We start from the raw sequence: 11,469 nt of genomic DNA on the forward strand, positions 1-11,469 counted from the left end.
ATCATCTTTGAAAACTCATGGCTATCAGGAGAGGTCCTGAATGATTAGAAAAGAACAAATATTGTGTCCATCTTTAAGAACGGGGGAAGGGGGAATCAGGGTAGCATGAGGCTGTGGCTGGGGGGGTGGGGAACAGGTACAGTAGGGGGAAGTGGGGGTGGAACAGGCACCAGGGGCCAAGCTGCCTGCCTCTCTCTGCCTCTGCCCCATTACTGACCCCCTCACCACATTTCCCCCTACCATCTGCAGCAGTGGGGGAAAGGATTTTAAGATGATCCTTTAATGTTTAGGTTCCCTACATGGAAAATTATAATAAATTTATAAATTTTCTGTGTGTTCTGTTGTCACACAGCCCACTCTAAATTGTCCTGTACCAACAAAAATATCTGGAAGTCCCTTCAGTTTCCTAGGAAAAGAAATTAGTATTTAAATTTTAATAAGGGTGAAAGAAATATTAATTAAATCAGGCTGTGTGCTTACATGGCTACTGTGAGTTACTAATGACGTTATTTTGTTTTAAGATAATATACAAAAGGCAATTGAAATATTTCTATAATGTTTCCATTAACAAAAATTGTTAAAACCCAGCTCAAAATGTGAGCATTTCCCTAGCAGCCCTGGGAATCTGAACATTATAATGGAATCTTTGCGCTGGCCAGACAACATATTTATATCAGTGGGGAAAAAGGAGCGGATAGATGAGAGAAACTGCTATACCACAGTAATTTGACTTAAACTAATGAAGAACTATCCCTGAAAGAACCAAAGGTAAATCTACAATGGTGAAAACAATGTCAGTTAATGTTATATGTCTGTGGGTGACCCTGGGGAGCTGTTTGCTTTAGGCCAAGGGTGGGCAAAATATGTACTGTGCATTGCATCCAGCCTGCCAGGCCATTCTATCCGGCCCATGGAGCCCCTTTAAAATTTAGAGAACTATTTACCTACTGGTGGCTTACAAGGAGCTGGCAGCAGAAGGTGGTGGCAACAGGAGCCTCCAGCTGCAGCAGCAAGCTGCTTGGGCTCTGGTTGCTATGCAGCCAACCCCAACCTCGCCTGCCTGGCTCTGCTTCTCCCTCAGCCCTCAGAAACTTCTGCCTATCAGAGGCTTCTGCCCTCTGGTTGTTCCACAGTGCTCCCTCTGTCCAAGAACAGTAATTAAGAGTGTGTGTGTGGCGGGGGGAAACCTTGGGCGATTGCCCACTCCATGGGGCTAGGGACTCCAGTGCTGTGCCTCTGTGAGGCTCCTGGCTAGTGTGCCAGGAACCCCACATGGAGGAATGGAGGTGGCCCAGCCTGATGGCATGGGACTCCCCATGGCTTCTGGCACTGGCGTACCATTGGGTCAGGATGGGATGGGCCAGGCTGGCTTTGTGTGTGTTGCAGCTGGGAACTGTGTGCTGCAGGGCTGGCCTGGCTGGCTGCATGCTGCGCTGTGTGGGTCCTGGCATTGCAGCCGGGATCCATGTGGTGCCTGGAGGGTACAGGTTGGGCTGGCCAGCTCCATACTGCACTGCTGGGAACTGTGTGCTGCCGGGAGGTGCCTGGTCAGGCCAGGCAGCTCTGTGCTGTGCTGTGCTGCATGGCTCTTGGCTACAATGCCAGGACCCACACAGCATGGCACAGCCAGCCCAGCCCAGCAGCGCACAGTTCTGGACTGTAGCACTAGGACCCGTGCAGTGCACAGAGCTGGCCTGTCCTGGCCCAGCCATGCTCAGTTCTTTAGGTTCCCCTGCCATCAAGCTGGGACGGGATGCGCTGGGCTGGCTCTGTGCAGGTCTCGGTGTTGCAGCTGGGTACCATGTACTGCATGGCTGGGCCAGGCCAGACCAGCTCCGTGCTGTGCTGCAGAGGTCTTGGCATTGCAGTTGGGACCTGTGGTGCAGAGCCTGCCAGCCTGACCCAGCCCTTCTAGGCACCACATAGTTCCTGGCTGCAGTGCTGGGATCCATGTAGTGTGGCACAGAGGCTGCTGGGCTGGCCCTGCAGCATGTGGTTCACAGCTGCAATGCTGGGACCCTCACAGAGCCAGCCTGGCCCGATAGTGCATTAGTACCAGGAGCCATGGGGAGTCCTGCGCCATCAGGAAACACAGGCTCCGTGTCCCCATGCATGGTTCCTGGCATTCTAGCTGAGAGCCACACATGGAAGCACAGAGCCAGAGTCCTGTGAGCCCCACATTGCAGCCGGGAATCGTGGTGCTGTCATGTCCATCCGCCTCTGTCCCCTTCCCCTCCCCCCCGCACACACACAGAGCAACCTGAAAAACCCATACTCCCATATGGCCCCCACACGCCTCCACATGCCCCCATTCCCCCTCCCCAAAATGTACGAAAGTAAGGCTTAATTTTGGCAATCAGCACTCATAGTAGAGATATCTCTCTATCTCGTAGTAGAGATATCTTTTATTAGACCAACAAGATTTTTGCAAAAACAAATTCTTTAATTGCAAGCTTTTAGGCACAAACAGCCTTCATCAGGCATCAGAGAAAAGATTGTAAAAGTTCTCCTGAGTAGAAATGAAAGTTCATATTTCATAGGATTTCACAGAGATGTCAATAGATGGAAAACTCCACTGGGCATTCGGTTCCTAGCTGGTAAGAAGCCTCTCACCTCCTGTGAGGATCTGTGATGATGCAGATTACCTTGAAACAAAGACAGGAGCAGGGTCTCAGGTTTCAGGTGGTCACAGTTGCTTCCTGCTTAGGAAAATATGAAGATTTCATTTTTTTAAAAAATCAGCTAAATTTCGATATCTTCCATGTGTCAGGTATACAGGTTGTAGCCGTATTGGTCTAGAGGAAAAGGCAGTCAGAACTCATAGTACAGATGATCTCTTTCATTAGACAAACCAGTATTTTGAAAAAAAAAATTCTTTAATTGCAGGCTTTCAGGCACAAACACCCTTCATCAGGCATTGGAGAAAATATTGTACAAGTCTCCTGGGTAGAATTCATTTTGAGCTTTTAACGCAATCACCTCTCTCTCTCTCTTTTAACGCAATCACCTCTCTCTCTCTCTCTCTCTCTCTCTCTCTCTAGATATAGATATACGCACACACACACTCTCCAAACTTTCAGAAATCAGGACAAAATATTTTTTGAAAAAAAAATGAAAATAGGTTGTGTAGGTGTGTGATTTTTTTGGGGGTTTTTTTTCCAGTTCCAAGATGGTAAACCCCCTTCCCAAAAGGATTACTTCCGGGGCAAGGGGAGGGACTTCTGGTGGCAAAAGGTCAGGGGTTAGGGGCAGGACTTCCAGTCCCAAGATGGCAACCAGAGGGCGGTGCACCTGTCAAGTTGTGGGGCTACCCTTGTGACCGTAAGTAGGTCACCAAAATTCATTAAGCAGCCCTGTAGCCGAAATAATTCCCCACCCATGCTTTAGGCAAACCTACTCCTGCCATATAGTGGGTAGGTGCTGTAATATCTACTTATTATATGCAGTCACTCCAGAGTAACCTTAATATTTTTCCTCTCTATTTTGTGGTATGTAAAACTGAAGCAAGTTACCTTGGTATAAGTGTTGTTTTGTTCAGGCCTTTAGCATTTAAGCATCAGAAAGTAAAACTATCTAACAAAGGAAACAGAGCAGTCCAGTTTCACTGCCCAGGCTAAGTGTATCCTTTAGTTTTGCAGCTCAGATGCAGATATGAACAGTATACATCTGTTCCTTTATTTCAAATAATTTGACTTGAATGTATAGTAACACGAGTTTGGTATTACTATATTTTGTATTTTTAATTGACAGTAAGACAGCCTTTGAAAATTACATCTGCAGCATGTTCAACTTGGGCAGTGAAACTGGACTGGTCAGTTTAAAGACATGTAAGGGTGATGCAGTCTTTCCCAGACTGTCTATTAGTGTTCTTTGAATTGTTTTTCCCCCAGGCTGTAAAGATGGATTGAGGCACCAAATTGGTTTATAGTGGTATGTGTCATAAAAGAAGAGCAGGAAAATGAAGCTGTCTGACACTCAAAGTGCTCCTGTCTTAGTGCATATGTACTTCAGTGGCTGCACTTAAATGGTGGAAAGCTCCTCCATTCTGTTTTCCTACAAAGTCAAAGGCTATATGCAATAAAGAATTTAAGTACCTAAAAGTCAGGCTCTACAGTGCTTAGCTCGTAGGTGCTGGGTCCCTGGAATGCAATCTGAAACCTTGCATTAGGTGCTTAGGTTGATGTCTAGGGAGAGTAAGGTGTCTTGGAACGGGATCTAGTTAGCTAGCTAAAAAGGAAAAGTTAAGGATAGGAATGAGTCTTTAAGTCCTGTCCCTCTCTTGAGTATAAACACCTCATTCCACCTGGGACCCAAAGTATGGAACTGTGTCCTGAAGTTAAATACTTAAGCCAGTGGTTCTCGACCTTTTTACGCTTGAGGCACCCCTTGAAAAATGCCAGACCTTATCGTTCACTCAATTCTTTTTTTATTATGGAAAAATAGTAGAACAATTCTTTTGTTGCCAAGAACTTGGGAAGACCACAAGTCAGAATGTTTTTAACCCTGTGGATTCCTATTTGAAATCTCTGGGTTTGTCTTGTAAGTCGTGTTTACACACCTAACAGGGCTAACATTGCGTGGAACCCTGATTGAGAATCACTGGCCTAGGCCCTTTCTTTGAAAGAATAGAGCTGGTATCACTCATTAAAACATGGAGCCAGTTTCTCCTTTCATGTAACAGACTAATGGTTAGAGTACCTTGTCACAATTATCTATTCCATTGTAACCTTAAAATTAGATTGTTGTAAGGCACTCTGCCTGTGGCTTTACTTCAGGAACATTCAGAAGCTGAAGATAGTGAAGAATGCTTTGGCCTTGCTCAATGGAGTTGCATTATGGGAGCACATTGGATCAGTACTCTGTATCTTGTATTTGTGACTGTGTTTGTCTTCTCTTCTCCAAACTAAATAAACCCAGTTCCTTCAGCTTCTCCTCATAAGTCATGTGCCCTAGCTCCTGAACCATTTTCATTGCCTTCCACTGTACTGTTTACAACTTGTCCACATTCTTTCTATAGTGGGGAGGGCCAAAACAGGGCACAGGACTGCAGATGTGGCCTCACCAGTGCAGAACAGAGTGGAATAATCACTTCTCTTGATCTGCTGACAACGCTACTACTAATGCAGCCCAGTATGCTGTTAGCCTTCTTGGCAGCAAGGGCACACTGCTGACTCATATCCAACTTATTGTCTACTGTAACCCCCAGGTCCTTTTCAGTCCCCAGGCATGGGATTGTTCCATCCTAAGTGCAGGACTTAGCATTTGTCTTTGTTGAGCCCTGTGAGATTTGTTTTGGCACAATCCTCCAATTTGTCTAGGTCACTTTGAATCCTAACCCTGTCCTCCAGTGTATCTACTACGCCCTTCAGCTTGGTGTTATCTGCCGGCTTGCTGAAGGTGCATTCCATCCCATAGTTCAGATTGTTAATGAAAAATATTGAACAAAACCAGCCCCAGGACTAACCCTAGGGGCACTCCACTTGATACCGGCTGCCTACTAAACATGAGCCACTGTACTACCCATTGAACCTGACAATCCAGCCAGCTTTCTATACACTCTGCAGTCCATTCATCCAACCCATACTTCCTCAGCTTGCCTTCAAGGATGCTGTGGGAGATGGTATCAAAAGCTGTACTGAAGTCAAGGTATATAGGACATCCACTGCTTTCCCTGCATTCACAGAGCCAGTTATCTCATCATAGCAGGTAGTCAGGTTGGTCAGGCATGACTTGCCCTTGGTGAATCCATGCTGACTGTTCCTAATCACCTTCTCCTCCAAGCGCTTAGAAATGGATTCCTTGAGGACCTGCTCTATGATTTTTCCAGGGACTGAGATTAGGCTGACTGGTCTATAGCTCTCTGGATCCTCCTTTTTCCCTTTCTTAAAGATGGGCACTATATTTGCCCTTTTTCAATTGTCTGGGACCTCCCCCAATCACTACAAGTGAGAATGGTTACTTACATTAGCAAAATTGTTTTTTTCAAGATGCTTTGTACCTAATCTGCCCTCCGTCTTTACTCCTTTGGAATGCATCTCCTCTGGGGTTTTGAATTAACAGGAATATGGAAAACCTGTGGAAGCCACTCTGTTTCATATACCCTCAGAGGGCGGGGTGGCATATGAGGACATTCAGGCCTTGGCCCCTATGGTCATTGCTGGTCAGAAGATTGTGTTCTCATAAGAATGAGGTGCATGTGCACCAAAAGAGGGGTCCCCATGGAGGGGGAAAACTTCTTGAAGGACAGTGTTACTGGAGGGTAAGTAACCATTCTTTTATATCAAGATTTACTTAAAAAAATTATTAGAATTGGATACATTAGCTTGAAAAATAATTGAGGTCACCACCATGAATTTCCATTGCAAAAGCCAATGAGTTCTTTATTTCCTTCCCTTTTTTTAGTGATAATATTTGAGAGGAAATATTTTACTTTGTTGAGACAAGCTTCATATTTCTATTTGTTTTATTTCTAGCATATTATCAAGTTTCACCGTGCCTCAAAAGCAAATAAAAAACCCATGCAGTTGCCAAGATCTATGGTTAAATCACTACTCTACCAGATCCTTGATGGAATACATTACCTCCATGCAAACTGGGTGCTTCACAGAGACCTGGTAAGTCCTGTATATTTTACCTGATTAAGAAAAGTTCATATAGGTTTTTTTGGGAGGAGAAGTAGCAATCTTACATGTTGATCCCTACAGTTCTTCCTGTTATTGTTGCTGGATGCCATTGGAGGCTTTAAAAATGAAAACAAACTACGGTTTCACATTGTCTTTATCTGTAACATCTGAGCTAAGACAATGACACTGCATCCGGTAAACAGATTGCAGATACCAGTATCCAAAAACAATGCATCAGTCCACTGATATGTATATGTTAGTCATTAGTATAAGTATGTGCTTTGCTTTGAAAGGTCCATTCATCATGAAAAATGGATAGTCTTTCACATTGTTTGGCTTTATGTACAAGTTTATCATAAAAGTGAGTGAAATAATAGTTTGTACTATGGGGTGTTTCTTTTCCATGTGATATTTTTTGTTGATTGTGGGACAAGACCTGGGAGAGAGTTGTCAGCTTTGAAGTTTCTCATGACCTAAAGTAGCTCTTTAAGTTGGTTGAATATTATGAAACCAGCCATTTGTGCTGTTCAAAGCTGGACTCTTTTTCTGAAAGTTTCCCACCATTTCTAATGCAGCTTTACCAGTGTTAACAAGAAGAGTAACACTAAGATAAACAAGGTGCTAGTAATTGCTTGGATTTTAATTAAAATTTCTCTGAAAAGTTTAAACACCATAGTGATTAAAATAGCAGCAGCTCCTCTAATCAGTATGCTACCATTGGCAGAGCTGTATCAGTAGTAGGAATGGTAGTTAACACTTGGGTGGTTTTATAGGTGCCCACAGCTTGTCAAATTCCCAGTGGTATCTGCAGAAACATTATAATAATATAATATAAAACATTATCAGGTGTTGGTGGATGAAACAACTGTGGTTGTTGCCACGCCTTTAGTGATCAGTGAAAGCAGAGTCAGGTTGATGTCACAAGCAACCAGAATAAGTGATTATTTGCAGAAAAATTAATGCAGGAGTGGCCAACCTGAGGTACAGGTGCCACAAGTGGCATAGGCAGCTTCTGTTTGGCATGCAGGAGATTGGGGTGGGAACAGGCAGCACAGCAGCAGATAGGACGCGAAGCTGAACATGGAGGAGCCAATCAGACGGGGAGCAGAAAGCAGGGCAGCAGATAAGAGTGGCACTTGGGGAGGGTGTAGGGCTAATTTGTGGCATTTCTGCCAAAAAGGTTCACTACAATTGGGCTAACACATCTGTCTTCCTTCTTTGGTCTGTCCTCTGCAGCCAGTTGTAATGGGTCTCTTAATACAACGTGTGGTAACATTAGTCAGCAGTATGGTCTAAATTTTAACTGAACTAAAGCAAAAGTAACATAGCACTCTTTGCTTAATAATTTTAAACCTTTAGTGGTTTGTTCTTTTCTTAAATATTGATTTATTTGTGCTTCTTGGCCTCTGGTAGTTTTGGACAACAGCAGGAAATAAAGTACAAAAATAGCATTGAGTACAGTGCTGAATGTATCACTTTCCCAGGAGGCGGTCCATGATAAGAAGTGTTGTTTTTCCAGAATGTGTTAAACCATTTTTAATTGCATCTTAAGGAGCAAAAAACAAAAACAAAGCAGCCAAACACCTCCAAAGTTCTTGTTGAGCAATGTTTAATGAAAGCACATATAGTCTAAGGACTGTATCGTACACAGTTTCAGAGACGTGACATCTGTGAGGTCAATATCTTGAAAAGGCACCTACCATAGGAAGGCTGAAAATTTGAGAACTATTTTATTTAAGCTTTGCTTGTCCAGTGGTATTTTTGTAGATATTATCTTTTGAAATATATAGGTTTCCCTTGCTTTATGCGGGTTCTGTATGTGCGAATTTGCTCTTATGCGATGACCCTTTTTATACTAAAAATTCGTTATATGCGAGGTAAATTCACCCTTATGCGATCTGTGTGGTGGAAGCCTGCAGTCAGCTGCTTTGTGTGGTGCATTGTGGGAGTGACGTGCACCAAACTAGTCTGCTGTGTGGATCCATGCTCCTTGCTCATCTGCAACATGTTTCTGTAGTTGCCCACCCCCATTATGATAGTGCCCTATGCTTGTGTGTACTGTCTGCTGTTGGTGAGTACCAAAATTATCTTGTAAAAGTGGTAGAATTGCACCTGGGGGCCAGTACAGTTGGGGTCTTGGAAAGTATACCTGTTGTTACGTTGTAAAGTGGGTTCCCATTATATGAATTTGAGTTGTGCACCCTTTTTCAGCAACGCATGTACAGTATAAAGCAAGGGAAACCTGTATAAAGCAAAGATAGTTCTGGATCTCTGTCTTCCCTTGGGAAGTGACAGTTGTCTTTGAGAGAAAAGAGTGCATTTCATACTACTTCTGCAATGATCACACTTTAGAAAGGAGAGCTTTCTAAAGCCAGAAATGGAAAAGAGAAGACACAGAAGTTCATTGTCATCTTGTCTTGAAAAGCTAATTTATTAGGATATGACAGTGAGTGGTGCTGTTGAAAACCCATAGACAAGCACTCTGTATTGGTGACTATATGTTTATCATGATATCATGGAATCATAGAAAAACAGGGCTGGAAGTGACCTGAGGAGGTCATTTAGTCCTACTCAACATAGGATCATCCCTATCAAGACCATACTAGACAAGTGTTTATATAACCTGTTCCTAAAGCTCCTTGAATAATCCATCACATATTGCTACCAAGCATAATGGCCAAAACATCAAAAACAATCTTCAGCTTGCCACAGGTAAAAGGTGAATGAGGGTGATGTCAAGGTCCTGCCACTACAAGGACAGGAATTAGTTTGCTAAAATAAGCTCAAGAGCTATAAGGAAGAGGTATGTCTCCCACTACAGGGGAAGGCAAAAACCCCCACAGTCCATGTCAGTTGACAGGGCTCCCAGCCACGTGATCACATGGTGAGCAGGTGGGTGCACCCCTGTGGCTGGGAGCCCCCCAGCCACAGGGGAGCATCTGGCCACATGTTCAATTGATGGCATGATAAGAATAAGCTAGGAAGTTAATTACACATTTTTTGTGGAATAATTTTGTACCTTATTGCTCATTTTATCATGCCATTAATTGGTTGAACACATAGCTGGGTCACAACTTAAGGTGTGATTAACTGGTTACTCGCACCTTAAGAGTAATGTGTAGATGGGACCTATGAAGCAGTACATATATTTGTGTAAGTTAGAGTCCGTTATCAATCAACGTGTGAGAGACTCTGACATAGTGTGTATGCTGAGTCCATTCAGGAAAAGGTAATAGAATGTAGTGTGTAACATCCATCTATGTCAATCTTCTTGATGTATTTGCTACCCCTGCTTCGTCTGAGTAGGGGTAGGACAGATGTAAGCAGTATTAAGTGAATCTAAATTCTTTAGATTGACTTCTCAATTTGGTTATGTTCACAAAAATTAAAAAAGGAAAAAATAAAGAAAAATTAGTCATAATATGCTAATGTTGATTCAGTGCTGAACAGTCATTGCACTTTTAATAATATCAGTATTTAAATAACAGCTTGTAAAGGGGGATAATTAAAAAGTGGTGATGCTTAGGAAGACGTATGTGTTTGTCTGCACCATCCAAAGTACCATTTGGGTTACAGTTTGGTAAAAAGCACTCAATTCTCAGGTAGATTGTTGATCATCAATAATTTGAAATTTATTCTCTGAATTTATTTAATCATGATGATAAACTTTATAATAATATTGTGGTTGACTTTTTTTCCCCTCCCCTCCATCCATGGTAGTGGAAAAGCTAAAGCTTTAGTGCTTAAATTCTACCAGGTAGAATAGGCATTTTAGGGAACACTGAGTCTGGGACAAGAGCATCAGTCTTCATATTTTCATGACTCAGCTTTTGATTTTTTTCATAATGTTGCATCTTTTTAGAAGTAATTACTGTAGTAATTAGGTATATAATATATATGCTTGTCTCCAGTTGAGCCATTTAAAATAGTAATTTATATTGGATATCATGTGGCTAGGACAAGAAAAGAAAATGTTATATCTACTTTTGAGCACAGCAGCTACTTCTAAATGGCAATTTGCAAAGAAAAACATTGTTAACTTTGTGAGCACTGTTAATACACAGAGGTTCTCATAATAAACAACAGTAATAAACATGTGTACACTACTACATAATCACCTCTGGAATAAGAGGTACATTAATTGCTGAGCCTTACGCTGTGCATAGCTTACAGTATGCTAAAAAACTTAATTATGCTTTCAGTTGCCATTTACAGTTTACTTCTATCATGTGTATATCTGAAATTATTAAAGTTTAAAATCACGCATGGACTTTATAAACACTCTGTATCAGCAACTGGTTTCACTTGAACCAATATTATAGATATTATGTAATCACTTGGTGACTTTTTTGGCAATTTTTTTTTTCTTGGTGAGGCTTCATTAATGCCTCCCTATGCTAGTTGAGATCAGGTTAAAGGGAGGCATTTTTTTGTTCACCTCTGTTTGGTCAGCTGGCAGAGATCCACAAACAAATCAGAAGAGGAAACAATGGCAGTAGCTACACCTGAATCATAAACATGAGGAGCATTTACTGATTCCATCCAATTAATTGCTTTTTGGTGGGGAATTTCAGGCTTGCACTTGTCTCTGGAGTTGTAGGAATTGGAGAATGCCATAATCAGTCTTCTTGCAGAGAATTTCAGAAATCATAGGAAGAGCCAGGGCTGCACTGCGTGCACAGTGGCACTGGGAGTGGGGCTATGGCGAAATTAGGAGTGGCTGCAGCCCCCACCCCGAGCCCAGCCCCTGCTGAGAAGAGTCTGGCATAGCCCTGGCTTCAGCCTGCAGCTGCAACCTGCCTGCCCTGCCCTGCCCTGTGCAGATCTGGGGGCACAGACCCCCCCC

General features: G+C 42.9%; 1 protein-coding gene across 7 annotated transcripts in view; it reads left to right on the top strand.

The window, feature by feature from the left end:
• Positions 1-11,469, top strand: part of CDK19 (cyclin dependent kinase 19) — a 281,950-nt gene that overhangs the window by 183,497 nt on the left and 86,984 nt on the right. For all 7 annotated transcript variants that reach the window (XR_002097931.1, XM_019520090.1, XM_019520086.1 and 4 more), the window contains one exon: positions 6,474-6,614. Coding sequence is in view for 6 of the 7 variants with exons in the window: in XM_019520090.1 (XP_019375635.1) it covers positions 6,474-6,614 (141 nt within the window). In the remaining variant the exon portion in view is untranslated. The remainder of the gene's footprint in view (positions 1-6,473; positions 6,615-11,469) is intronic.

The sequence above is a fragment of the Gavialis gangeticus genome, unplaced genomic scaffold (assembly GCF_001723915.1).
Source record: "Gavialis gangeticus isolate Ggan-Ray unplaced genomic scaffold, GavGan_comp1, whole genome shotgun sequence".
In the NCBI taxonomy this organism is placed as follows: Eukaryota; Metazoa; Chordata; order Crocodylia; family Gavialidae; genus Gavialis; species Gavialis gangeticus.